This window comes from Scatophagus argus, chromosome 7 (assembly GCF_020382885.2).
Source record: "Scatophagus argus isolate fScaArg1 chromosome 7, fScaArg1.pri, whole genome shotgun sequence".
NCBI classification, from domain to species: domain Eukaryota; kingdom Metazoa; phylum Chordata; class Actinopteri; family Scatophagidae; genus Scatophagus; species Scatophagus argus.
The window spans coordinates 2317696-2345441 of NC_058499.1; the positions used below are offsets into that span (position 1 = coordinate 2317696).

The window sequence follows — 27746 nt, forward strand, 5'->3', positions numbered from 1 at the left end:
TGCCGTGGTGGGTTTTTTTGTTTGCTTTTTGGATTTTTTGTCAACTTCAGGCTTGTTTCTGTGTGAATGTGGCACAGAATGTTTTCTTAGCAAGTCTATTTTCTGTTAAACCTGTTTTATTTCTTTCTTTTTTTATTTTGTTTTCTTTATGTCCTTTTAAAGCAACAACAAAAAAGAACAGAATGAAGGAAAATTTAACCGACCAGTTTATAGAATATCAAACTTAAACTAAAGACCTTAAGAATACCCACACAATGCAACATTCCTGTTTTTGGAGTACTGAGATGTGGAATCACTGTTTATTTTTATCTTTTATGAATATCCTTTGAATTTTTGAATTTATTTCGGTTGCTAATTTAAAAGATGAACGACCCCCAAACTAAAAACTAAATAAATACAGTTTTGATTTTGTATTGCTAAAATCAATAAGGCATTGCTGTAAATAAATTATAAATTAATATTTTTTATTGCTTTGTTTAAACCCAGAAATCAATTTTAAACTCTATGGACTACAATCCCCACAACTCTGCTCATCTCGTCGTCACACACTTTCAACCAATTGCGGAGCGCGTCTGAAACACGTGACCAGCAGCGCAGGAGATTTGAATCGTTTGGATGGTTGTGTTTTTCTTCTCGCATTTTGAGTGCGGATTATTAAAGAAGATTTGTGAGTTTTCAGAAGAACTTGAGGTTTGTAGTTTTTGTTTTAATTAAAGAGTGACTCTGTGTACGCCCCGCGAGCCGCCAAATGAACCAAACGTCATGTTGAAAACTCGTATGAGTGATCGTTTGCGTTAAGCTAGCCGATGAACAGGCTAACCTTAACGTTAGCATGTTGTTTGACGCTGTTCAAGTTCGCTTTCTCCGTTGTTTCTCAGAGTATTCGTGTAAAAAACCCAATTGCCTTTGTAGTTTAATGTCAGAGCCGAATGTCCCGCTGCAGGTCTGAACCGGATCCGATTGTTTCCCGTGGAGAAGAACCAACAGCAGCGGGATGAACTGTCGAGCTAACAGCGGTAGGTTAACACTCACTGACCCCGTGTCAGTCACACGGTTAACGCCACGTTAACGCGGTTTATTAACTGATCTGTGAACCGCGGTTGTCTCTGTGAACAGATCTGTTCTTTCTGCCTGATGAGAAGTTCGACTTCGATGTTTCTCTGTCACCTGCCAGGTAGGAAACGCATGACAGTTTTTGCTGGCATTCATACTCACATCAAACCTTCTTTTTATTTAAAAGCGCACATGCGACACGTTTATAATTAATCTGCTAAAAGTATCATCGACGGGTTGCTTTTGAGTACATTTCTTCCAGTAACATCAAAAGGTGACATATCTACAGGCAATGTTTCCAGAAGCCCATTTTGTGCCTACACTTTTCAGTTTCAGCGTGACTTGTTACACCTGTTCACAGCAAAGGTATTTTGTCATCTCACCGATGTCTTTTGTCTGATGATGATGTCAGCGATTTCTCTCCTTGTTTTACAGCTTCAAAGGTGATGAAGATGAAGACGAGGTGTTCATGGGTCCGCTCAGCCATAAAGAGAAGTGTGTCTCTGTTAACGTGGAGTCTCGGCATGAGGGCGGCGTACGGACGAGCTGGAGTCCACTGACCGGAGATCAGCTGGAGGCTGTGTGTCAGGAAGCCCACAGAATAGCCAATCAGCTGCAAAGCGGCGAACTGAGCCGGCCTCATAGTGAGGATGATAAGACCAACAGCACGACCTCTGACCCCACAACTGACAGGGAAGAGTTTGTCCAGGATGCTGAGGCCAAACTGGGTGTGCTCGGTCAGACCGCCGGTGCGCTCAGCCCCATCAAACGCCAGACCTTCTGTGTGCAGGACAGTCCCATGAAGCAGCTGCCGCCGGCTATTCAATACCGCCTGCTGAGAGGAAGCAGCACCCACGCAGCTTCATCCACCCGCGCTGCCAACACAAATTCATTAACTCGCCCAGCTGCATCCACCAGACTCAGCACCTCCAGCCCCGTGGCTGGAGCCAAGTCCCAGCCCAGGACGGGGCTGCGGGGGAAAGCCCCGCTGGGCGTCGTGCTGCCTAGCAAACCGGCTGCCCCAACAGCCTCCTGTTCAGCCACAAAGAGCAGAGTGGAGAAGACCAAACTGCAACCACCGAGCAAAGTATGAGAGGAGATTCTTTTTCACTTTTCAATTTTCAGGTGAAGCATTCAGTCTATTGGCACCATCTGGTGTCAGCCGGTGAAAGCAGCTCTCTTGTAGGCATCCTTTTTCCTTTTCTTTTCTGGTTTTTGTCACTGCAGGAACTCACCAACTTGTAATGTGGTCCGCCCCAGAACCTCATGAGTCTTTGGTATGAGGCTCCTCTTTATATATCTGCTCTGTATTATCAAACCGGCCTGTGGCTCAACACTCCCGAATCAGTAAATGAGGAGGTGCGGTGATGTAGCGTTTAGTTGCAACATGCGTGTCAGATATTGTGGCTCAGAATTTCACCTGCATGTTCACACACAGTCAAAAGGCAGAACCAAAGACTCGTGACAGGTTAAGTTCTTGCAGTGAAAAGTGTGTTTATGTTTTATGATTTTGCTTTGTATGTGTTTGTGTTATCAACTTTTGAAAGCAGAATTTGTCTGGACTAAATCTTAAAGCAGTCGATTTAGGGAAATACTCTGCGTCTCTTTCTTGTGGACAATTGGATAAGAAAAGTGACAGCACTCTTATGTCAGTATGGTAAATACTTCAGCTAGCAGCTTCACTTAGCACAGATACTCAAAACAAGGACAAACAGCCTGGAGTCTGTCACAGGGTCGTCTGCCTCCCACCACCTCGAAAGCTGATTTCAAAACCAGAGCGTAAAAATCCAACAGTTTGCACTTTTACAAGGAGTTATGTGTACAGTCTGTCACTGGCAGAAGTTGCCAGGCCACCAGGCGTCCCAGCCCACAGTTCAGGTGATACAGCGTTAAGCGATGAATGCAGATGCTGTGACGTCATCTCTTGGCTCTTTTTTTTTTTCTTGTTTCAGGTGGTGGGGGGTTGGAGGCGCAGCCCGACCTCTCGCCCCTCCAGCAGGGCAGAGTCCAGTGAGGATCTGCTCTCCGATTCTGCAAGTTTGGCTTCTGACATCAGCGACTCGTCCCTCAACTCCAGTCTGCTGGGAAAACGCACCCTGGCTCCGCCCACCAAGGTAACACACCTGTCCAAAACTGCTACTGGTTGACTTATCCTGGAATTCAAACAGCTCCACCTGCTGGTCAGCCACTGCAGGTCATATTGAGTATGTATTCATGTATATTATGATGAAAAGGTGTGGAGAAAAAAAACATATATTTTTTTTCTCCTTCAGAGTGTCGTTAGGAACCTTTCAGGTGTGAAGGCTCCGCCCCTTCAGAGCAGGAGGGTGACGGATGGGAAGAACACGTCCTCGTCCTCGTCCTCAGTGTCCAGCTTCAACTCCAGCATGTCCCTGTCACCTGCTAAAGGTACGCTAACTGCTGTTACCAGTTAAGTGTTGGTAGTCAGTTTGGCTTCCATAAGAGCGGAGTTGCTTCAGCCACACGTTAGTGTGTATACTTCCTGTTCCTCGCACTGGCAACGCAAACACAAACCAACCTTCCACCTGCAGCAAACCCTAAATCAACTGTGTTTTCACCTGCTCAGACTAAAATGCCAATAAACCAGTTAAATTCACTACGGCAACCTGCTCTCATCATCCAATCAGAACATGCTGCAGGACAGGTGTTTTCTCTCCTCACAGGTAAACTGAACTCTTCTTTGAACCGGAGTCTGAGCAGCTCCACTGCACCCGCCCCCAGCAGCATCACCAGACCGCGCCGCTCCACCGTCGACGCCACCACGCAGCCGTCGTCGTCCTCCGCCGCCGGGCGTCGCTCGCTGTGCGGCCGAGTCAGGAAGCTGCGTGAGGTGGAACCCGTCAAAGCCACAAGGTCCACACCGCTAAAGAGAGCTGAGGCCACGCCCCTCCAGATGACACCCGCCAAGAGAGTTTCGGAGAGGACCCCCTCGATCCCTGCGCCCGCCTCAGCTCGGCAGCAAAGCGGATTGAAGACTAAATCCAAACCCGAGGCCCTGGTCCCACCAACACCCAGCGGAGGAGTCAGGGGACCCCCCCACGGAGGCGGCAAGTTTTACATCAGCTTGTTTCCACATTTATTCAGGAAAAACTGTTTGCCGATCAGAACTGAACTGAGCGGTTATTGAATTTATATAAATTTAAATAATAAATATTGAATATTTATTTATTATTTAAATCTTTTGGTTTAAGCTGAAGTAAGTCTTCACTTTCTGTGATTGATTGTCTGCTACACCTGCTATTTGTTTCTCACTCTGTCTGTCTGTCTGTCTGTCTGTCTGATCTCCAGACGTCTCAAAGACGTTGAAGCCAAAGAGGTTGACGTCAGTGAGCAGTGTGGACAGGTAGACACACACTCCACCTTCACAGTAAACATGTAGTCAGCATAACACACACGTATGGAAAAACCTCCCTTTGGACCTTACTGTTGATAGGCTCTTATTTTAGACATTCAACCAACTGGAAAGTGAGAATACACTTTTATTTTATTTTCAATTAACATATTTTATGTATTTCACAGACACTGACTTGAAACAAAATGCAACTGATTATCTGCTCTGTTTTATCTCTCGGCCCATCACTGGTGATAACTTCACATACTGGGTTTTATTTCTAATATATGTAAGAGTCGTCCGGCTAAAACCACACCTGGAACACCTGTCCTGTTGCTCTGTGCTGTCTTGGATCTGAATTTGGTTCCGTCCTCTCCTGCAGTCTCCCTCAGAAACCTTCTGCTGCTCCTCTGACTCCCTCTGCTGGCAGCTGCAGGTCTCTGCAGGTGAAGGCTCGGCGTCCCTCTGCACTCCCCACCCCAGTGAGGCGCAGAATGTCCGCCATACCTGTCGCCACGCCCACCAACCAGACCCGGAGCACAAGGCCGCCACCTGCCTCTGACTCTGACCCCGCCCCCCTCCCCACCTCAGACAGGAGAGAGAGAAGGTGAAATGCTTTAACGATTTAGGGTGTTGCCCTGCTGCATCCGATCACCCATCTGTTACCATGACAACACCTGCAGAGGTCTGATTTTGTAATTTATTGTGGTGTTGTTTTTTTTCTAGCCCCACCCCCTCAGGCACGCTGGAGGTGGAGCCTGATATCCAGCCCTTCTGCCTGGAGGTGGAGGGGTCTCCTGCTGCCCCACCCAGCACCCCTCCACAGCCTGACCAATCAGAGGTCATGGATCCTGGAGCGCCAAGTCAGGGCAAATCAGAGCCCAGCAGGAACCTGATGGAACTGGAGGCTGCAGAGGAGAGCAACAACAAGACACAGGAGGTCACACACATCTGCTCATGATGTTTGCAACCCGACAAACAGATTCATTAAAACAGTTTTGCAAATTAATGTCCTGCAGATCAGCAAACCATAAAGGCTGGACTTTACGGTTTTCTGAGTTTTTGGCCTTATTGGAAGGACTGACGAACTTTCAGGTGTTCAGTTCAGTTTGTAAGATGTTTGGTGATGAACCTTCAACCAAAATCCTGAATCCAACAAGTTTGTTGCCCCATTAGAGTCTCGTTGGTCCTCATGTAAAGCCTTTACTGGTCCGACTCCTGGGCATGACGGTGTCCCTTTTGTCTCTTCATTGTAAATAAACTTTATGGAACAGATAGGGTGAACTGAGTCTGAACTGAATGTTCTTCACTCTGACGTTCTCTCTGTTCTTTCTTCAGGTTCTCCTGCTGGATCTGCCAGCTCCAGCTCTGCAGCCTCAAGAGAAACTCCTCATCGACTTGACCAACACCCCCGACCTGATCCGGACCGGCAACAAGACCTGCACTACAACTCAGGTAGGTGACATGTGGTTACATCCACGACCTCAAAGGAGTGGATTTGTGTTTGTCGCAGAACATCTCTGCAGGGGATCTTTTACAAAAACCCTTTTTGGTTTCAGCAGCTGATTGACCTGAGCTCGCCGCTCATCAAGTGGAGTCCAGAAGACAAGAGGGAGAACAACGCTCCCCTCATCAACCTGTCCTTCTGATCCAGATCCTCCTGAACACCTGGATCTGGTGGTTTCTGACTTAATTCAGTCAACTTAACCATAGAGTTTATGTCAGTGAAGTCCTTACGTGAAGCAGAGCGTTCTTGTTTTAAATGATGAAAATATTGTACTTTAACTCGTCTCCGTCTTGCTGCTCTTATTGATGTCTGAATAAATGTTGTTAATGTCAGTCCTGTACACGTGTCTTCGTGCGCTGCTGGCCTCAGTCCACCAACACGTGAACCCGACCGAACGTCTCTGAGCTCATTCCAGACCAGACTGAAAAGAAAGAAAAGTAAAATATTAGAGTGAATTTTTTTTTATGAATGGTAAAAAACAGATTGAAAGTCAAACGCTGACTGCAGCCAAAGTCCACACAAAGCTGCCGATTGTGCAATAATGGAAGAAAAATCGGAGAAACAAGGCGTGTTTTTCCAATGAAATGCAACCTCATCGTTTCAGTTGTACCAGAGAGGCGAGTTCATGTTTCTTCATTGTTGGTTTCTTTATGGAACAGATTAAACAGCATTTGTAGTATTCACAAGATTCATTTTAAAATGTCAAAATCGCACCAGCGGAGGTCAAATTTGTGCAGGCTGCATATGAACGAGCAGATGTATATAAACTAATGAATAAGTAACCATAAATATATCACACAAATGAGCTTTTGATCGAGGCAGACTAATTATCTTCGGTCACTAATTTCCTTCTGTTTGCTGCCTTTGCCGTTTCACTGAGCACATCAGAGGTCTGACTGACATTCGGCCCACAGTTGTACAGTCTGATGTGCTTCATCACTTCCTTCTGCTCTGGATCTGCAGATTTCTGCTGTCTTACACTCCACATCTGCTGGAGAAGCGACCACCCTGTCGGACAGACGGCCTATCAGAATCGTAGCACATCATCCATCATTTCGGTTATCAGGTCTCAGTTTGAGTTTGTGCTGGAAGTCCACCAAACAAGAATTCATTCCCAATCAGAGGTCATGGATCCTGGAGCGCCAAGTCAGGGCAAGTCAGAGCCCAGCAGAAACCTGGTGGAACTGGAGGCTACAGAGGAGAGCAACAACAAGACACCGCATGCTCTGGTGTTCTGTGGAAAGGATTTCAATATCCCAGCTGCCATGACTGAGAAACTTTCTTATCAGTTACGTTTCTGTATTCCAGAATCAGGGAGCACCAGCAGCACCACCACACTATGGATGTCTTTCAGACCCCTGAACTCAACACTATTTGAAAAGCTCATTTGTGTGATATATTTATGGTTACTTATTTGTTAGTTTACATACGTCTGCTTGTTCGTGTGCAGCCTGTACAAAGTTGACCTCCGCTGGTGCGATTTTGACATTTTAAAATGAATCTTGTGAATACTACAAATGCTGTTTTCTGTTCCATAAAGAAACCAACAATGAAGAAACATGAACTCGCCTCTCTGGCACAACTGAAAATATGAGGTTGCATTTCATTGGAAAAACACGCCTTCTTCCTCTATTTTTTTCTTCCGTTGTTTTGCAATAATGCTTTATCTCCAATAGGAAGCTTTGTGTCAGTATTTCCTGTTGAGTTGCTGCATCACTGACGAATAAACGTTAATAACGTGTCAAAGTCTGTGCCTATAAATGTGAGCACCCAGCAGCAGTGCAGGACTCAGACTTTCCTTTCAAGGCAGACACTTTATTACATTCTTGGCACAATAACTTGCTGTAAAGATGATTGATAAAGATGTTGCCCTTGAAGCTTTGTGCACACTTTGCCATGCCAGTGTGACATCTGTTCAAAAGAGATCATCATGTGGTGCAAGCCGAGCACAGCAGCAGCTGCTCACCAGTCATTTCATCTCTACAATCTTGCATGCAGATGACAGCAGGTAATTATTGAAGATGTTGTTTATTTATATATTGTTATGATAAGATATTTCTGACGTGAGAGAGTTTGTGAACTTACAGAAAACTGTTTCTGAAAGCAGGTTTAGACACATTAGCGCCTCCAGCACACGGTGGTGGCCATGATGAATTACTTTTAGTAAAAGCAAGAGTTTTCCTTCGTTCCAGTTAAATACAACACAATCATCCAAATGCTCTTTCAGCTGTTTGATCGTGGCCTCTGTTTGTCTCTTCTGCTCCCATCTGTGCAGAGATCAGACACAGATGTAATTCAGATGTGACTGACAGTAAGATTAGGCTAATAATCTGTAATAATCTGCCTTGGCATTTCGTTTCCTTACTTTACATCACAGCCAGGTGTCAGGAAGGAACTTCTGCCGCCTCCAAAGCGCCTTGCAAGGTGTTGATGCCGTAGGAGGCTATGTGGTGAACGAGGTGGCCCCTCCTGCGGGACGAAATTTCATCATCGACGAGGATGAATTTTTTGATCCAAAGTTTGACTATGATTTCACCAATCTGAAAGACACCGAGACTTATTACCGAGGCGGAGAGACATATGAGCGTCCATGTGGTTGGCAGCGTTTTGCAATCAAGGTAAACATGCTTTTACCCTAACCCTAACCCTAACCCCCACAACAACCAGAAGCCTTTAGTAGGTAACAAGTTGTAGGAAAGGAGGTAAGACTGTGAGAACTTGACTTTTTGCTTCACTTTTGGGGAGCTGTCCTGTCATCCAGCTCAACAATGTCAGTTTTGCTTTGCTTGCATATTTTTCCTTCACAAATCTGCGAATGAAGCAGCGAAGCGGCAGGGTCCAACAAAACCATCTGATGTAAATATTTTGTCACAGGTGCTGAATAAGTACAGTGATGGAAACACCTGGCTGGGAACCCGATACCGCAGCACAGAGTCAGTACCTGGAGAGTGGCCTGTGTCCTACCACGGCACATCGAAAGCAGGAGCTGCTGGCATCATCCATGATTTCTTCAAGGTTGGTTGGTTTGAGTCTATACGAATACCTGTTAACCCATTAGAACGTAATACCTTAGTCATCACGTGAGTGCATGAGCTACACTTAGTTATGGCATGACACATTGGGCAAACAAACACCACCCAAATGTCTGAGCTGTCAGAGCTTCCTGTTTTAGTCCTCCTCTAACTTAAATGGAGATTAAACGGTTTAATCGTGCACTTCTGCTAGACTTTTCAATTGTCATCAAACTGTGTGGATCAAATTCTGATACTGAAACGAGTTGTTTTGAGGGAGTTGTGATGCTGTATCCACCATTTTTCAGCCGTTTCTTCACAGCTAAGGGGAAAACTGGTCCGATGTACAACATATGACGATGTAATTACACGGTTTGGCCACAGAACGTCCAAAACTTTATAGCTGCTGCTACTCTGGCAGTACAGCAAACAACTAAAGTCACTACTGCTTTTATATACTTCATTGTGTTGGACCTTTTAAAGAAGGTTTTCTGTTGGAAAGCAGCAGAACAGGCCTTTTGAAAAACAGTCCAAATCAGGAATAAGTCTAACAAATCCTGTGGGAGACTTATTCACCTGCTGATGACTTTTCTTTTCAGTTCTGTGTAGGCCTTTTGAAACTCATGACAATCAGTGGAGGATGAAATGCTGATAAAAACAGGTTCAGTACAGATTTTCATGTCAACGTTTGTTTGCAATGATTGGATGAACAAAGTGTCAGGCTCATTGCACATTCACTGACATGCCTTTGCCATCCTGCAGAGCAACATATTACAACTACGGATTGAGGATTACATTTGTACTTCATTCGTTTCGAGTAACTTTTTTCGATAAATCTGCTTTTTAAATCTAATAAAATCACGGAGACCTTTTATCATAAATATTAAAGAATCCTAATTGTTTTTAACAGCCAGGCCCAGGTGCGCGATACGGCAGAGGGGTTTATTCTACTCCACTCATAGCTGAGGCGATCCACTACGCCAAAACATTCACCTACAACAAGACAGGCAAGAAGTACCAAGTTATTCTGCAGAATCGCATCAACCCCAAGTACAGGCAGAAACACTACGGAGGGAAGTACTGGCTGATTCCCATCCCTGCTGGGACATCGAAGGCTGAAGAGCAGAAGATGGTCGAGGAAGCCATCCGTCCTTATGGCCTTCTGCTGAGAGAGGTCTGATTGGTGTCCTGAGCTTTATTTTGAAAATCCAGTGAGTCTGTTGTCCTTGTAGAAGAATCATTTCTTGTTTACACTTCTAAAAATGTTGCCCTCTTTGTTTTTCTTTCTTTTTTCACTCTTTTTTGTTATTTTCATCATTTCTCTCTGTGAATCAGTTCGTATTTTGTTTTGATAAATTCTCTCTCAATAAAGTTTATTATAATCTTAACGACTGTTCCTACTGTGCTTCATTAAACAGCGCAGTAGAATGAACACAAATAGCTTAAGTTGCAGAGCAGGCAGATCTTATGTCTACTGACTGTCAAATAAATATGTAAAGTAAACTGGACACTGAAATGACAGAGAGATAAAATGGTGAAATGATGATAAAATGGCATTTTGAAGATTAAAAGAGAAATTGATAAACCTGAAAATAAATAAGTAAATAAAGTGGATGTGGAGGCTCGAACTGAAAGCTTAAATTGAGAGGCTTTTCAGTTTGTGCAACAGAAAAACGTAATTAAAATGAAATTACAAAAACAATTAAAGATTCATACCTTGACACATAATTTAAAGTAAACTTTTCCACAGCGAGTCCCTCACTTTGTCTGTCACCAACCGACCTGGAGACAAAATTTGTGTTCACCTGCATCACATTAAAAATTTTTTACTTTTGTGGGTTTGGAAGCCCTTTGAATTAAGCATTAACTTTAGTATTTTTCAGCCTGGACTCGTTTCACTTGTTCTTGTGTCTGAAGTGTCTGATCGGGACGAGACTCTCTGAAACTGGTCCAGTGCCGAGTGAGAGCTGCTGCAGCCCAACAGGCTCCACATGTGTTTCTTCGAGACAGTGTGAACAGCACAAATCACATGGAATCTGGTCTGCTCAGGTCTGATCAGGGCCACTTTCATATGTGGGCACAATGAGAGACAGATCAAACCAGTCGTATCTGAACTCACGAGACTCTCGAGGTCGACGTTTGTCATGATTCTGTGCTGAAAAATCAGCCTCCCTTTGTGTAGTCCCAGTTTTTGAGTTAAGGCCAAACAGAGTCCTCATTTTGTACCATAAACATGTAAATGTGAGCTGGTATGACAATAAAAGTTCCTTGAATCCTTTAAAAGACTGACCTGGTTTGTCCATCGTGCAGCTCAGGATCCAGCAGGTGTCTGGAGGGCCTTCAGTCTCACATGGTCAGAACAAGTTTTCACTACCACATTTTATTTAACTTAGTTAAGGTGGGAATTGACAGCATGTTTTCAAGGCAATGGACATGTTATCACCGAGGGGGGTGTTTTTCACAAACTGCAGGCTATAAACTCCGACTGCAGCAGGACTCAGGTGTTAACTCTGTGCACCTGCAGGCTGCCGACATGGTTTTCTTCAGGCTCAGTGTCCTCGTCCTGCTGCTGGTCTCCGACTGCTCCTGGGCTGACGACCAGGTGTGGAAGTTATACATAAAGATAAGTCAGGATGAAAGATTTCTTATTGGAGGAAAGAATTTAGTCGTCCTGTTTTTTGCTTTGTGACATCAAGATGATTCTGTCCCTTTAGTCTCTTGGTTGATATACATGCCCATATGCTATCATTATATTAATACATGCATGTCATTATCTGCTGTTTCTAAGTATTAATTAGCCTTTATTACTTGCTGATTACTGTGAGGTCAGAATATACAGTGATGTAAAACAGTGGAGAACATGTTATCATACTTTGAAGCAGATTACGGGACAATTTAAGCAGAACAAAGAATATACAGCAGACTGTGCACACCAGCTTGCATAAATGCTAAGAGTGATGTCATGTCCCTGATCCAGGATCTGCCTGTGTCTGAGCTCCTGTGGAGGGCCAACAAAGATGTTGGTAAGACACCCAGCGTTTTGTATAACACCGACAGTGTAATTAATAAACAGCACTTTAAAATTCATCTGTAGTCCCTGCACAGATTTATTAAAGTCTTCGCCATAAAGGAAGCTTGAAATGACAAGTTACTGTATGTTGTTTCAGTTTAATTCCCACATTAAGCTGCTGCTAACTTTAGCTAACAGCACCAGCAGTGATGGTAGAAATCCCTGCGAGATGTCGTCGCAGTGGTAGTAGTAGTAGATTCCAGTAGATTTCTGCAGGATGTCAATCCTAATCTGTTATAACTTTTAGCGCTCGAGAAGAGTATTAAATGTAAGCTACTGGAAGTTAAAGTATTGAAATGTGCTGTGGATGATGTAAATATAATGCATGCATTCCGTACCACATTTCCGAGGGCTGCTGCCAGTTGATTAGCTGCTTTGTGCTTTATTAGTAAGCAAAATTGCTCCATTTAGCATCCCTTTTAGGGATAAGCTACGCTAAAGCTAATGTTGTTAGCTTCTGCGGCGTTGTCTTAAAAGCTAAATTGACCCATCAGGGTTTTGTATGACCAGCATGGGTGGTTTCCATTGCAATCCAATCAGAGAGAGGAACATGACTGATGTGGATCAGATGGAAAACAGATGAAATGCTAAATCTTATACTGATACATTTGGCCTTTAATGTCCTCCTTCCCGCAGTGCGCAGAGCGGACGAGCCGTTGGTCATTGATGACATTGCTTATGACAGCGAGAATGAGAGAAACGCTGACCCCTGCACCTCCTACAGCTGCATGTGGAGCAAATCGGCTGATGGAAGGGTCTACGTGCCCTACGTCATCGCCTCACATTACAGTAAGTACGTCAAATGGATGTCATCAAAACAGGTTGACCAAAAGATCGGCTGCAATCTGGAGCCCAGTTTATAAACCCTGTATGTTTTGAAGGTCCCGTGTGTAGGATTTAGGAGGATTTGGGATCGAGCCATAGGGTGTTTGTCCTTGTGCAAAACTGGGTTGTAGTATACAGTCGCCAGAAACTAATGTTGTTGTTTTCATTACCTTACATTTAAGCTTGTACATCTACAGAGCGTGCAGGTCATCTTCCATAGAGTCGGCCATGTCGCAGCGCCATGTTTCTACAGGAGCCCAGAACAGACAAAACAAACACTGGCCTCCGAGAGCGACGGCCTTTCAGGTTTTAGCAGGCCCTGCAGGGGAGGGTGACACAAAGGGCACTAAACCCTCAGATGACTGACGAAACGTTGAACACTTTCATCTTCATTGCTGTTCCTCAACTGTAGTCACGAGTTTGTTATTGCAGCCGTGATGATGAAGGTCCCCTCACTTAAATGAAGAAGGAATTTTCTTTCCCTGTCCGTGACGTTTTCCCAACCTTAACTAAGTAAAAGGATCTTGTTTTTGTGCCTAACCTTAAGCGTAGCGTCGTCGTCGTCCTCTTGAGGGTTTGTTGCCTGCAGGTGGATGTACGTGTTGTACACGTGTGTGTTGTCTTACCTGTACGTGTCTTCCCAGCTTCTCGTGAGCGCTCCATCATCGAGCGCGGCCTGCAGTCCTTCCATGACGTCTCCTGCATTCGCTTCACCCAGCGCACCGGCCAGAGGGACTACCTGTACATCCAGTCCGACAGCGGGTAACAGTTTACTGTGGGCAGGCTGCACGCAGCTCACCAACTCAAACCTCCAATTGAACTCTATGTGCTTTCCGTGAAAAATGTTGCTCAGCATGTATTTATGGCCGTCCCGTTAGCATATGTCTTATGTTCCATGGGTTTGAATAATTTCTACTGAATGTGAAGCTGTTATGAAATCAGAATTTGTTAAAATAAACTAAAATTAAAAAATAATTTTGTCATTCAATACAATACATGCAAGTCACAGCTGTTTTCATCTTCAGAAGGTAAACCCTACATAAGTTCAAGTCTTTTCTTCAAATATTTCTTTAACATTTGAAATCGTGTCACTTCCACAGTCCCCGTAAATCTTAGAAATGAGTTATGATCTGTCCCTGCCTGCTTCAATTATTGATGTCTTTTATGTCATCGCTTCAATGCAGCTGTTACTCATACGTGGGCCGCCGTGGTAATTCCCAGACGTTGTCTCTGGACCGTCAGGGCTGCATCTACCACAACACCGTCCAGCACGAGCTGCTCCACGCCCTCGGCTTCAACCACGAACAGTGCCGCTCCGACAGGGACCAGTACATCCGGGTCCTGTGGGAGAACATCCAGTCTGGTCTGACCTGCACACACACACACACACAGCATTTTAAATGATCAAACTAATCTGAGCTGCAGCTAACTATTATTTTATCTATTGGTTAATCTGCCAGTTCTTTTCTCAATTAACTAAATACTTGTTATGTGTTCCTGAAAACAGAAGTTAATGTAAATCACACAAAAACCGACAAAGTTAAAAACCTGTTGTTGCTTCAGAAATCTAAATTTTCAGCAAAATTATCATTTATGAAAAACCTTGAGCAACTTTATCTGCTTTAAACTGTCCACCTGACCAGAAGAGATTAATGCACTAATCACAACAATCCTTATGCAAAACTTACTTGCAAAGATCAAATGTTCTAAACAGACACACTAAAAGACGGTTTAACACATTTTCTTGTTTCTTTGCTGACTCTATGGGACTTTTTTCTGCTCAGGTTTGGCGTACGCCTTCGACAAGTTGAACACTCTGAACCTGAACACCCCCTACGACTACAACTCTGTCATGCAGTACCACAGGTCAATAATGCTACCATTCATTTAGCAGCTTTTTGATTTAGCTAAACTCATTGACTGCATATAAAGATGGATGACATGAGAGCTCCCTAAAAGTGAACCCAGAACATCTGGATCGCCTCCTGGTGGCCAACTGCAGTACAGGACTGGTGATTGGGTCAGATGGACATGTGGGCGGGAACTCGATACTGTGGCTCCACCTCCCAATCGCCACTGGACAGACTCTGGTTCTAAATGACATCACCAGAACAAGATGGCAGGCCCCTCGTATCCAGGATATTTTGGCTTAACTTTACAGCGTACATTGGGAGGAATCTCACAGTATTATAACCATTTCAGCCACGGAGCTGAATGAGCTAACACTCAGCAACGCTGTGGCTGCTGGCGGATTTGAGCTTCCCAATATTTTCTACCCCACCCCGATTCTGCTTGATAAAAATAAATATGAATTAGATCAGATGATTTACGCCCCAATAATGTAAGTTCACAGATGTCCAAAGTAAGGACTATATAACAGTGATATAGTATCCATGTCAGGTGGTCATCTACACATAGGAAAAACTAGCTTACAATGCTTCAAACAGTACAAGTTTCTCTGATAAATATTTCAGCCTCTGTACTCTGTATGATTGCAGGTATGCCTTCTCCAAGAACGGTTTGCCCACAATGGAGCCTATCCCCAACCCCAATGTCGAATTCGGCACGGGCACCCAGATGAGCAGGAATGACATCCTGAGACTGAATACTCTGTACAAATGTCACTAGCTTTAAAACACTGATGATGTTTTCTAAGCCTTTAATGTGACAATAAACCTTCGAACACAGAAGAAGCCTTGTCTGTTACTGTGCAGACACTTTTGTACCAAATGTTCCTCAACTGAAGTTCGTATAATGAAGGTCTAAATGCATTCAACCTTAAGGAGTTTCCTCCGTAGGGTGTCTGGACTCAGTCTTAGAGACAGGATGAGGAGCTCAGAGTGGAGTCGCTAAAGGAGCCATCTGAGGTGGTTTTAGCATCCAGATATGCCCAAGTAGGTGGAGACCCCTGGCGTAAACCCAGACCTCACTGGGGGGATTAGAGATCTGGCCTGTGAACAACCAAGGATCCCCCTGGAGGGATCCTTGGTTGCAAACAAAAGCGTAAGCTGTGTGTTGTGATTGGTTAATATCTAACAAATTAAACAGGTTGAGTTTGAACCTTCACAGGGAGCCACACAAAATGTGATAAATCACTTGAGTCAGTGTCAACCGTGACTCATGTAGGACAAAGTATTAGAACAGTTAATAGCTTCCTGTGTTTTCTTATTACAAACATGGAATGATACTTAGAATCTGAGCCACATTGTTAAAATTAAGTCAATTAATGCAGATCAGTTTGTGGTTTGTTGTTTTTTTTCATGTAGCACCTCTACAAGTTTAATGCACTCTCTCCGTTCGTCCACCTCTAACACGGACATCAGCCAATCACAAGTCAAGACTTTGGGGCTGCTGCAGCTGGGTTGGCCACTCATACGCTGTGTTTATCTCTCTCCTGGAGACACCTGTCAGGTTCCTAAGCCAGGAACACACCACAAGATATAAAATGAAACATTGAGCTAGTTGGGTCTGGTCAGACTGAGTCAGATGGCCTTGGCCAGCTGGAATCTGGACAAATCTGAATATGAGCCCACGCTCTGAGCTGCTTATCAACCGACGAGTGTTTACACAGTGTTGTCTGTTGGCTCTCAGCTTTAGTCTTTTTCATTGTAAGCTTAAACGTTCTTTGTCCATGAACGTCTTCAGTACAACCAGTTTCGTCCCCGTGAAAAACAAGCATCAGTAATTACATTCCTAAAAAGATTATTCTAAATTGGACATTTAGCTTATTGAGTACTTTTACGAACTTGTGTGTGACAATGAAGTGAATCCATTCAAAAGTCAGAAAACCAGATGACAAAATACAGCATGAGAAAAGTAAAGGAACAGCAAAGTGTACAAGAGAAAGAAATGATGTTCAGAAAGAAGAATTTTTTCCGGTGCAGTAGATTATAAGTAGATTGATAAAGATTAAATGATACTGTGCTACTTATACAGTTTCAGTGAATCAGTTTTCCTTTATTTATTTATCCCCGAGGGGAAATTCTTTACTGAAATGATGACAGGAAACATTTGAGGCCAGGAATCTGGTCCAACTCAAACAGGATGAAAAAGGCTCTTGTTGTGGGATAAGGCAATGTGGCATCAAGGTGAAATATTCTTATCCAACGCTCACTTCTGTTTCCACTCCGTTTTCCCCCTCACCGTCCAAAATATCCTTATAAGGATTTTATTCCGGTGCAGCCGATGCTTTAAAATGTGATGCAGCGGCGATCACTGCATTTCTATCGCCTCAGGGGTGGCAGTAAGTATCATTCATACATCTTCACCCAAACTGTTTTAAACGCTCTTCTCAGGTTTCTGACGACAGGAAAACGAAGCCACTGATTAGATGGTTGGATGTTCTGCTGGTTTTCTTGCTGCAGGTTATTTGTTGACATGGAAGTAAAGTGCATTCTGGGACTTGTGGTCCTGCTGGCTGTGTCAGCTTGGGCTGAGGAGGAGGTGAGTTTTACTCCAAATATACAACATATGCACCGTTTCTTCTCTTACAAACATTTACTCAAGTGCTGTACTTTATTTTAGTCATTCCACTTTCCTGCTACTTCATACTTGCTTACTTGAAGAAAAGTAAAGAGAAGTAAAGTAAAGAGTGTTTTTACACTGTAGTATTGCTACTTTTACTTAAGTGAGTGATCCAGCTCTGGTCCAGCACTGATTAGAAGTATATAATAATAATAATAATAAAGATTTCTTAGTTTAATTTGTTTTCCTTCCTCCTTTTTGTCTTCATATGTAACATCTGGAAATCCCCCGATCCTGTAAGTTTGCTGTCTTTTATGTTTCAAACACAATCCTGAGTGGTGTCAGCTGAAAATAACATGCACCATATGATATTAATGCTAAAAACATTGAACATCTCAACTGATTTCCTGTAGGTCGTTAAGCCTCTGCCAGCTTCAGTGCGGATTGAGAGAGTCAACAGGGATATCGGTAAGGATTTTTATAAAGTTTAGCTCAGGTTTTAACCAAAAAGGAGCTGTTTTTTATTTGAAATATGTGAATGTGTTTTTCATGTTTAATTTGTTCGGATACTAAAATCTAAAAATGTTTGAGCCCAATCTATGAAATGTCCACCCTGTGTTTTTGTAGTCAGGAGATCACATTCTTAATCCTCAGATTCAGTCAAATCTTATTGACTGAATGACTCAGTAAAATGTTTTCCCCCCGTGTGCTGCAGTCCGTTCTCCTCTCGAGCCCTACGTAGAGGACGACATCGCCTACGACTTTCAGGATCAGAGAAACGCTGACCCCTGCACGTCCTCTAACTGCAAGTGGCCCAAGTCCTCCGACGGGAAGGTCTACGTCCCCTACATCCTCTCCAGCGCGTTCTGTGAGTTTCTCATACTGTCACTCTTAAAGGTCCAATCTGAGATTAAACCAGGAAGTGGAAGTGAATCCACAGACAGCAACTGTTTGTGTGTTTCCCAGCAGCACATTGAAAATGAAGGCTCATTTATGAACGTCAGTTGTAAGCAAATCTCTAAGAATACACAACAGCAATAAAACAATAAAACATAGATTTATTCTGTCATTGACTTTGCAGTCCCAGATATCATGCTGTCTTTGGCGCATCTTCATTCCTCAGATGTTTGAGCTGCAGTCAAGCCGTTTTAACCCTCTTAAATTAACTTGCAAACACCTGGTTGTCCATTTGAGGCACTTAATTCAATGAATAAAACTAACACATAAAGCTATAAAAGACAGAGAAAAGACATCAACACTTTCATCCTTAGCCTTTCTTCCTGTATGTATAGCAATCAATTTTCATCCGCCATCTTGGTTAGTGAAGACTCACGAACCAGTGCAGAGAGGAAAAGTTTGGCCACACTAACAACAGGAAAAGATACAAACAAATGGACATGATGGCGGCTTTTGTGAAGCTTCTCGACAGCAGCTGTCCAGCTGTGTGTCAAAACAAATGACAGCAGAATCCAAAGCGCCCACTGACACTGTGTAAAAGAATCATACGTATTGTCATTATAAAATGTCTTTTAGATTTTGTACATTTGGTCTCACAGGATCATGTTGGTCCGTCATCGAGCGCGGCCTGCAGTCCTTCCACAGTGTCTCTTGCATCCGCTTTGTGAGACGAACCAACCAGAGAGACTACCTGAACATCCAGTCCCTTAACGGGTCAGCGTGTATTCCAGGACGTGCAGAAAACACTCTGCATGTCATCCTGATTTGTTGTGGATTGCTTGTAGCAACCAAGCCAGAATATCCAGGATACAAGCAGCACTCAGCTGTCAGTCATGACGTTTCACCTGCTTGTTATCGCATCAAATAGCTAATTAAAACTGAACAGAAAATTGAACACTTGAACAAACACCAGCGTGATAAGAGCTAGCTAAAATGACAAAAACCACCTTTGGGAAACATTTATTTGACTTGTACTTTGAGTTTTTATTTTGGCTCATATCCCATCTGCTAACATGAATGGGAGGATTTTATGAGCTGTACTGCAACCAGCCACCAGAGGGCGATACAGATGAAACGACATAATCAACCATGCTGTCCTGAATTGTCACAGGTGCTACTCCTACATTGGTCGCCGTGGCAACGGGCAGGCCTTGTCCCTGCAGCGCTCGGGCTGTGTTTACCACGACACCGTCCAGCACGAGGTGCTCCACGCTCTGGGCTTCCACCACGAGCAGAAACGCTCTGACCGCGACCAGTACATCCGTGTGCTGCTGGAGAACGTCACCTCTGGTTTGTGATTTAATAATTTAATCACTCATTTGAAATGCTTTAATTTTGTGTACGAGGGGTGATTGATAAGTCAGTGGCCTAAGGATGGCAGCATCAGAATTAAACTGGAAATTTGCTTGTGATTAAAATACTATGTTTTGATCGTGTTTTGCTGCTCCCTAGCGATGATAATGTGAGCCCCACGTTCCACTTAGCTCATACGTGAATAATGAAAGCTGTTCTGTTTTCACCTCTTTAGGAATGGAGCACAACTTTGACAAAGTCAACACTCTGAACCAGGGAACCTCCTACGACTACGGCTCCGTCATGCACTACTCCAAGTAGGCCACACACTGTGATGGAGAACATTTCAAAAGCAAGCAAGAAATTTGATCCAGGAAGTCCAGTTTCGGTCACAGATTTAGATATTCAAAGAGCATCAGCTCTCACTCATTGTTTTTTTCTTGTGCTTTCAGGTATGCTTTCTCGAAGAACAACCAGCCCACCATGGTGGCCATCCCCAACTCCAGTGTCCAGTTTGGTACGGCCACCGAGATGAGCCAGAAGGACATCCTGAGGCTGAACAAGCTGTACCAGTGCTGAACAGGTGAACGCGTCCTTTCTTCACTTTCTCGTTGTCTTCATGTTGATCTGTGTGGTTTTTTCCATTGGTGCAGCAGCCAAATGAAAGATTAATCTTCCTGCTTTTGACTCCTCTATGCAAATACGCTCATTAGATTAAGTAAATATGTGTATAAGTCAAACTTTGTTTATCCTTCTCTTATTAAACAGGTGTCAATGAGACGCCGCAGCACTTCAGAAAGAGAGTCCTCATCATCTTCTCTGTGTCAACAATAAATTCAAAATGATTTAATGAGCATCAATAAAAGTGGCATAAAGCTCATTTCAGTTTCACTCTTTTACTTGTGTATTTGCTTGGCGTCCCCACCAAAAGCAATCGATCACTTATCAGTACAACAGAGCAGGGGATCATGACTCGTAGTCTTCAAAACAGCTTATCGTACAAACTAATGAACTAATCATTAAAATGTGTAAAATAAAGCTAAAATATATATATATATATATGTAGCTGAGACTCAAAACTACACATCCTGAAGGAAGTTAATATGAATCTGATGCCAGTAAAAAAAAAATGATACGAAGTGATGATGATACTAATGATGTGGATAAAACATATCAATAAAATATCAATATTATGTTGTTCTACAGTTTAAGTTCCTGTCCACATGTTAATAATCCCGCAGATCACGTCCTTTAGATTACACAGGACACAATGCAAACTGTGATATATGAAATAGAAGACAGATTAAGTGGAATATAATTTGAAATCAAAGAAAATTAAGTATGTTTAAAAATAACTTACAATTTCTTTTAAAAATATGTTAAATAATTGCTAATCCAGTGAATATGATTGTGGATTGCTTGAACCCTTTCGACACGTATTACATGTCTACATGCCAAATCTACTTGGTTGTCCATCATTTTATTCTTTGCGTGTAAATGGGATCATTTACTTTTCAGATTGTTTATAATTATGAATATGATTGTAAAAGAAAACCCCACAATATGTTCCAAACTCTTTTGGGAAACAACATCACGGGAACGAGCATCTGGCATCAAGGTGAAATAATCAGTAATCAGCTTCGACAGCTTTATTGACATTTCCAATCATTTTTCTCCCCAAAGTTTGGAACCCAACACAAACCTGAAAGAGGAATCCAAACACTTCTGGTGGCCCATTTGTTGTTTTGTTTTGTTTTTGTAGTTTACCATTCAGAAACCTTTGTGAACACACCATTTTTTTATTTCAATGATAAAAACAACCTCAGGAAAAGTTTTAACCCCATAATCTTCACGTTGTTGTTCAGTACGATAAAGACGGTTACAAAACCCAGAGCCTCCATGTTCCAGCTGTGGTGGAACAGCTGACTGTGTCAACAAAAACAGTCTGCCGATAGAGCAGAGCGAGTTATTCTCACGGCACGGCTCAGTAACGAGCACATTTCATTTGCTCTAGCTGGTTTACAGCTCAAAGAAAGCTTTTAATGTGGCCGGCAGCAGGAGTCAGTAGATCAAGGCTGAAGTGTGAGGCCACAGAGAGTCGCACACACACACCTCGTGTGGTGGCGGAGGTTGGCTTTGGCCGTGGACGCAGTGGAAATACATGTGATCAAGGCTGGGCGCAGCTTAAAGCTGTGGAAACAGATCTATAGCCACACTTAACTTGTTTGCTCTCCTCGCAGGCTGGGACCAACACTCTGAACTTGGCTACGCCCTCCGACTACGACTCTGCCACGCACCACAGCGAGTAAGTACAGAGACGCCATGCACAGTTTGTCTTCTTGACTTCTTCTCCTGCACACACACCACCACGTTTTTATACACCGTTTATCACCGGATGGTCTCAGCGAAGTGTCCTCCTGAGGGCTTTACAGAACCAACACTGCATTACACTGGAGTTATCGATGTGTTCCACAGCATTCCAGCTATTGAGGCTCTGAGTCTGGCCCACGTTTAAATACAGGTGTGTCTTCTCCAACAACAACCAGCCCAGCATTACTGGCAGTCGGCCTCCAGGTCGTCCTCCATGTTGTCCTCCAGGTCGTCCTCCAGGGCAGCTCCCTCTCTCTTGTTGTTCCCCTGACCTTCCTCCAGCTCAGCTCTATCTGCCAGAGTCCAGACCTTCACCTTCCAGACCTGCTCCAACCATCGGTCCTGCCCCCAGGCTGTCCACTGAGGACATTTTTGGTTTTGTTTTTGAAGGGACATCTAAGAGCCATAGGTTAAATGAGTGCTTTATTTATTATGCTGAAGGTTTCACTCTCATGTCATATTCTGTCCTCCACTTCCTGTCACTGATAAGTTTCACCTGTCCCTGATTAGCCTCCTGTGTATTCAGTCCATGTGTTTTCCCTCCTTTGAGTGTATCAGTGTTGGCGTCCCTGTTGCAAAGACAACAGGACCAGCGAGGTAGGACGAAAGTGTGAGTTTATTCATTCATTTAGTCTGTGATGGAGACCTGAAGGCAGAGTGAAATGGTGCCAGCCTGACTGGATCATCAGTCAGCCTCCATTTTCACTGGAGTTTTGGTACCCAGTGGCAAACAGAATGAAGTCAAAGTGAGGTTCATAGGGAGCCGGTCTAAACCCTGATGGTGTTTTTGTTTTATAGCCGTCCTATTGTGCAGTCAGCATTCACTTCATAATGAACACGTTAAAGTAAAAAGCGTCTACCGTCAGTTTAAAGGCATCTTTGAAGGAGTAAGTGATCATCTGCGTAGCTCTTTTAAATGATTCATCGCAGTGTGGTGGCATCTTGTTGAACCCGCCGTGATAACAGATTTCTCCTACATACGTTCACAATATCGAATGAGTACCGGTCAAAGAAGCTGAGGGAGGACTAGTTTGTGCAGTACAGCAGGTTGATGCGGTCGATGTCGCTCTGGCTCATCTGCCTGGCCAAGCCGAACTTGATGTTGGGGTCTGGGACAGCCTCCATGGTGGGGCTGTGGCTGTCCTTGGAGAAAGCCAGTCTTCAAAACAAAGGATGACCAGAGTCAGTTATTTTAAATTGGATTTTTTCCTGTTCAGGGAGTGATGTTATATACAGTACAGATGTTTAACAGTTCATCAGTTGATCCTCTTGATCTGCGGAAAATAGTCCCTGACAAATATACTGACTCTGGAAAATAAACCAGGCTCTGTCGCCTATGAATCACAAAACAAGAATAAAGTTTACTTAGGCAACAAAATAATGTGTAGCATGAAATTATGGATCACACAGTGTTGACAATTAAAGTGCTAACTGGAAAGAGAATTTTAAACAGATTAACTGGATTTCGCAGTCGAACTGACCTGCCGTAGTGCATTACAGAGCCATAGTCATATGGAGTCTCCTGGTTCAGAGTGCTGACCTTTCTGAAGTTGAATTCCTGACCTGCAGTGGTGGAAGAGTTACAAAGGTGTGATACCTGAGTAAAGGTAGCAGTGACACTGTGTAAAAATACTAATCACAAGTAGGAGTCCTGCATTTGTGACTAAACTTTGTGAGTTTTTGTGCATCAAAATGTACTTAAAGCGGAAAGAGACAAAGACGACCTGATCGCAGTGCGGCTGCTGCGAGCAACACAGGACAAAAATGTGAGTTTATTCATTCATTTAGTCCATGACTGAGGCATGAAAGCAGACTGAAATGGTGCCAGGATCTCGATCACCAGTTAGCCTTCATTTCCTTCAAGATTTCAGACCCAGTAGCAAACAGAACTGCATAGTGAAAGGTTCAACTAAACCACCAATGTTGGAATGTATTTTATTTTATAAGTTGATCGTAAGGGGTTTTGTCAGAATCTCTAATGTAACTGCAGCTGCCATTTTAAAGGTATTCCTCACTCAATGTTTTAAAGAAGAAGTCGGCGACTGAAAGTCAGTGAATGAAGCAGCACAATGAGGACTGTGGTCGTCTTTATCACGGCTGATCACAAGTCACAAATGCTGTTCACTGCACTGACGATTAGTGTAAAAACAGTCCCGACGTCCCGGCTGCAGCCTACCTTTGATGACGTTCTGCAGCTGGACCCGGATGTGCTGGTCCCTGTCGGAGCGGCAGTGCTCATGGTTGAATCCCAGGGCGTGGAGCAGCTCGTGCTGGACCATCCCATAGTGAACGCACCCCTGCCGACTCAGAGAGACCGTCTGAAGGTTTCCCCGGCGGCCCACGTAGGAATAGCATCTGCACAGATGTTGGATTGGACAGTTCCTCAACAGGACACTTTTAAACACAACTGCTTCTTTACAGCATGTCGTTCCGGATACGACTGCCACTCACTGACGTGAATGAATGAATATGAATTGTATACGTTATTTGTATTATATTACATCAACAGAACAGGCGTACCCATCCAGAGACTGGATGTAGAGGAAGTCCGTCTGGTTGGTGCGGGGGAAGAAGCGGATGCAGGTGGAGTAGGAGAAGGAGTTGAGGCCTCTTTTGATGACATCCAACTCCTGAGAAGCTGGAGGGGAAAACACAGAGATGGAAACCACACTTACACAGTACAGTACAGTACAATCCACACAATGCAGTATCTTCCAGTTGTTTTCACATTTCCATCACATCTCCATCAAAAGTGAAGTACATTCCCAGACAGTGCAAGTAGAAGACTTCAGCAGGGAAACTGGCTGCTTTGCTTGTACCTTCCGCGTCTTTGTATAACAACAGCAGACAGCGAGGTGGGTGGGACTTTCACCCAGGTGGAGGACGGTCTAGTAGCTGAAGGAGGTGCTGTGTCAGAGGACCTGACCTGGACCACCAACACCTCCAGTCTTGTGAAGAAGGCTCACCAGTGCCTCTTTTTCCTGAGGACACTGAAGAAACACCATCTGTCTTCAGCCATCCTGGTGAACTTTTACCGCTGTGCAATTGAAAGTATCCTGACCAGCTGTGTCACAGTATGGTATGGGAACTGCTCGGTTGCAGACCACAAGGCGCTACAGCGAGTGGTGAAAACCGCCCAGCGCATCACAGGGACTCCACTTCCAGCCCTTGAAGACACCCAGAGGAAACGCTGTCTGCGTCGAGCTCGCAGCATCCTCAAGGACTCCTCCCACCCTGCTCGTGGTCTGTTTGCACTCTTGCCGCCTGGCAGGCGCTTCAGGAGCCTCAAGGCCAGGACCAGCAGGCTGAGCAACAGCTTCTTCCCCAGGGCTGTCTCCTGACTGAACTCAGCCCCCCACTAACACCCTCACCCTACACCACACTCCACTACTCCACCCCATCCTAACTGAGTACTACGTACTGAGTGTTGCACTAGTTCCTCCACCTCACTGTTAATATAGTTAGCCTACTGCCTATCGCTGTACACTCCATATTGTCCACTGCACTAGTGATTTATAGTTAATTTAACATCTGTAAATATCATTTGTAAATTGTGTTATAGTTTCCGCCTACACTGGATGCACATTTAAGCACATATCCATCTGTATAGTATGTTCATAGTACTTAGAAACCCTGTATATTATGACAACTACCTGTATATCATGTTTATAGTATATCTGTAGCATAGACACCTGTACATACCCTGTACATACTGTAAATGATTGTATACCTGGCACTTACTGCTTATTGCACTTCTGGTTAGATGCCAAACTGTGTTTCATTGCATTGTACTTGTACATGTGTAATGACAATACAGTTGAATCTAATCTAATCTAATCTAATATGGATAAATTACTTATGTAAAGGCGGAACCACTAAGGAGGCGTTTCAGCCAGAGGATAACTGTGGACTTTGGACTTTTGTAGGAAGTTGAGCCTTTAGAGTTACTGCAACAGTTTACAAGGGAACACATGGATGTACTCACTGTAGTGCTTAGCGATGGCATAAGGAATGTAAACTTTGCCATCGGCAGCTTTAGGCCACATACAGTCACGCAGGACGCAGGGTTTGGTGTTCCTCGGAGTGCGGAGATGAGGCACAGCTACACCACCAGTTACCTCAGCGCTGTTCTGATCTGCAGAGAGTGCGAGGAGCAGTGACAACAAAGCCAATCAGAAGTTACATGTGACAGTTACACAGACACTGGGTCTGTGCGGTCATTATTGGGCTTTAAAGCACAGAACAGAGCTTTGTTAAACGGTTCAGGCGTGCGTCTGAAAGTCAGAATACTGATCAGCCTTCCTCTGTGGATTTTAAGACATGTTGACATACCAGGGAAGGAAAAGCACAGGTGTGAAGGACAAACCTGACGGCTGAATTCCATTTAGCCGCAGCAGTTTCACTGGGAACAGTCCAGGTTTATACAGCTGTGACTTGAGAAAGGTCACGCAGCTCCACCACATGCAGTGAAGTCGAGCTGGAAGAAGCTGTAGTTTGTTGTGGTTCCTTACAAGCTAGCAGTGACCCACTGATATTTTCATAGTCTGTGTGGTTTGAGTGAGTATGATGCATTCACTGTGCCTTACCTGGATTGTTGTTGTTGTTTTTCTCCAGCTTCTGTGCGACCTTCAGGTCTCCGTCATCTTCATCGTTATCGTCACTACTCACTTTCTTCACAACCTGCAAACAGAGAGTGACGGCATGTCTGTCACGTCAGGAGACGACCAGCAGAGGAGGAAAATATTCCTGACAGGTGAGGGGAGTGTGTATGAACTGGAGGTTAGATGATTATGTCCTACGAGTACTGATATGATATTTGTCTAAATGTGTTTATTTTCGTATTATCAGATATTTGTGACTTTCAAAAATATTGCAAAAATAATGAAATATGTCTATGAGACTGTTTTGTCAACTTTAAACAAGGTCAACAATGAGCTTTTAACCCCAACTTTAAGCCAGCGTGGATGACAAACATAATTTCAATCCCATCAGCACTCAGCAAAGATCATGTGGCGAAGCTCATCGACTTTCTGCTAATATGTCTGCAGCCAAAGTTTCCTGCTGAAATCACTCTTAACGTGTTAGCGGAGAGATAAGGAGACCAGTCGTGGTACTTACCCCGGACTCGGTCCAGGCTGAGACTGAAAGCAGGACCAGGAGACTCAGACCGCACTTCATCGCTGCAGCCCGAAACAAAAGACCAGTCAGAGCAAAGCACAAAGCAGCTTTAACGTAAACGGTGTGAGGAGCTTACGTCTTCATGTCAGGTGGGACAGTGAAGGCACAAAACCTACAGAGTCCCACCTTCAGCAGAAGCTTATATGCAGGCCGTTGCCTCCTTAATCCTGCAAACAGGGAGAATGTTTACCTTGTTAAACCTTGATAAACTTCAAGTTAATTTTTCTCCTTGTATTGAGGTCCACCCTTAGCAGATAAGGTACGGTACTAATCCAGGGAAACCAGGACGTTGTTTAAGTGTTTAATTGACATTAATCTTGACAGAGTGCCCTAACTGCTGTGAGAAGTGTTCACTCCCTGGAGAACATATAGAAGTCTGGTCACAGTTGCTTGAGAAGAATTGTTGAAGGCTGACAGCAGGATGTTGTCTGGAGAAAGACGGCCAGCAGGTCCATGAAAAGACTGAAACCAACAATCAGGTCCCTCTTAAGTATGTCACAGTTTCATCTAAGGAAAAGCCTCAAACAAAGACCATCTGTTAGGATGCAGAGTGTGTGTAAATACAAATGAAGGAACATGTGTGAACGGTGTGGCTCGCCGGTTGTGTTTTTAACAGTTTTAGGACAACGATAGAGCTGACCTGACACCCAGCAGCAAACAGGACTC

The 27746-nt window shown here is 43.9% G+C and overlaps 4 protein-coding genes and 1 long non-coding RNA gene across 6 annotated transcripts; 4 read left to right on the top strand and 1 right to left on the bottom strand.

The window, feature by feature from the left end:
• The first annotated feature begins 540 nt into the window (after positions 1-540).
• On the top strand, positions 541-6252 carry gtse1 (G-2 and S-phase expressed 1). 2 transcript variants are annotated; one of them, XM_046394322.1, is made up of 12 exons: positions 541-690; positions 944-1016; positions 1117-1174; positions 1489-2140; positions 3006-3167; positions 3327-3462; positions 3738-4121; positions 4363-4417; positions 4788-5012; positions 5132-5345; positions 5744-5860; positions 5965-6252. In XM_046394322.1, the coding sequence occupies exons 2-12, from the start codon at positions 995-997 to the stop codon at positions 6052-6054; spliced, it is 2115 nt and encodes a 704-aa protein (XP_046250278.1). In that variant the 5' UTR covers positions 541-690; positions 944-994; the 3' UTR covers positions 6055-6252. The 2 variants fall into 2 exon arrangements, with proteins under 2 accessions (XP_046250278.1, XP_046250279.1); XM_046394323.1 differs by having other exon boundaries at positions 5968-6252.
• Positions 6253-7632: 1380 nt separating this feature from the next.
• On the top strand, positions 7633-15965 carry LOC124061958 (hatching enzyme 1.2-like). Its single transcript, XM_046394325.1, has 10 exons — positions 7633-7920; positions 8290-8530; positions 8787-8927; positions 9834-11525; positions 11901-11946; positions 12630-12782; positions 13463-13580; positions 14003-14181; positions 14603-14684; positions 15317-15965. The coding sequence occupies exons 4-10, from the start codon at positions 11274-11276 to the stop codon at positions 15444-15446; spliced, it is 960 nt and encodes a 319-aa protein (XP_046250281.1). The 5' UTR covers positions 7633-7920; positions 8290-8530; positions 8787-8927; positions 9834-11273; the 3' UTR covers positions 15447-15965.
• Positions 15966-17015: 1050 nt separating this feature from the next.
• On the top strand, positions 17016-20412 carry LOC124061959 (hatching enzyme 1.2-like). The gene is made up of 9 exons (XM_046394326.1): positions 17016-17061; positions 17183-17261; positions 17705-17750; positions 17998-18145; positions 18816-18953; positions 19351-19529; positions 19768-19849; positions 19985-20115; positions 20301-20412. Exons 2-8 carry the CDS (start codon positions 17196-17198, stop codon positions 20109-20111), a joined length of 786 nt encoding a protein of 261 aa, XP_046250282.1. The 5' UTR covers positions 17016-17061; positions 17183-17195; the 3' UTR covers positions 20112-20115; positions 20301-20412.
• A 1156-nt stretch (positions 20413-21568) lies between these two features.
• On the top strand, positions 21569-27080 carry LOC124062520. The gene is made up of 3 exons (XR_006843938.1): positions 21569-21837; positions 26517-26655; positions 26951-27080. It is a non-coding gene; the product is annotated as an uncharacterized LOC124062520 (long non-coding RNA).
• On the bottom strand, positions 22218-27231 carry LOC124062519 (high choriolytic enzyme 1-like). The gene is made up of 7 exons (XM_046395347.1): positions 27021-27231; positions 26489-26582; positions 25888-26037; positions 24423-24540; positions 24079-24257; positions 23384-23465; positions 22218-23061 (listed from the first exon to the last, which is right to left on the bottom strand). The coding sequence occupies exons 1-7, from the start codon at positions 27078-27080 to the stop codon at positions 22929-22931; spliced, it is 816 nt and encodes a 271-aa protein (XP_046251303.1). The 5' UTR covers positions 27081-27231; the 3' UTR covers positions 22218-22928.
• Between the last annotated feature and the right edge of the window lie 515 nt (positions 27232-27746).

Coding starts and splice junctions, on each gene's coding strand:
- gtse1 (XM_046394322.1), top strand. CDS start 995: ATGAACTGTCGAGCTAACAGCG. Junction 1,175..1,488: donor GTTTCTCTGTCACCTGCCAG/GTAGGAAACGCA, acceptor CTTGTTTTACAG/CTTCAAAGGTGATGAAGATG. Junction 5,013..5,131: donor TCAGACAGGAGAGAGAGAAG/GTGAAATGCTTT, acceptor TTTTTTTTCTAG/CCCCACCCCCTCAGGCACGC.
- LOC124062519 (XM_046395347.1), bottom strand. CDS start 27,080: ATGAAGTGCGGTCTGAGTCTCCTGGTCCTGCTTTCAGTCTCAGCCTGG. Junction 24,541..25,887: donor TGCCATCGCTAAGCACTACA/GTGAGTACATCC, acceptor TTTCCCCTCCAG/CTTCTCAGGAGTTGGATGTC. Junction 23,466..24,078: donor GCTGCAGAACGTCATCAAAG/GTAGGCTGCAGC, acceptor CCACCACTGCAG/GTCAGGAATTCAACTTCAGA.
- LOC124061959 (XM_046394326.1), top strand. CDS start 17,196: ATGGAAGTAAAGTGCATTCTGGGACTTGTGGTCCTGCTGGCTGTGTCA. Junction 17,262..17,704: donor CAGCTTGGGCTGAGGAGGAG/GTGAGTTTTACT, acceptor TAGGTCGTTAAG/CCTCTGCCAGCTTCAGTGCG. Junction 17,751..17,997: donor GAGAGTCAACAGGGATATCG/GTAAGGATTTTT, acceptor CGTGTGCTGCAG/TCCGTTCTCCTCTCGAGCCC.
- LOC124061958 (XM_046394325.1), top strand. CDS start 11,274: ATGGTCAGAACAAGTTTTCACTACCACATTTTATTTAACTTAGTTAAG. Junction 11,526..11,900: donor GCTCCTGGGCTGACGACCAG/GTGTGGAAGTTA, acceptor TCCCTGATCCAG/GATCTGCCTGTGTCTGAGCT. Junction 14,182..14,602: donor GTGGGAGAACATCCAGTCTG/GTCTGACCTGCA, acceptor TTTTCTGCTCAG/GTTTGGCGTACGCCTTCGAC.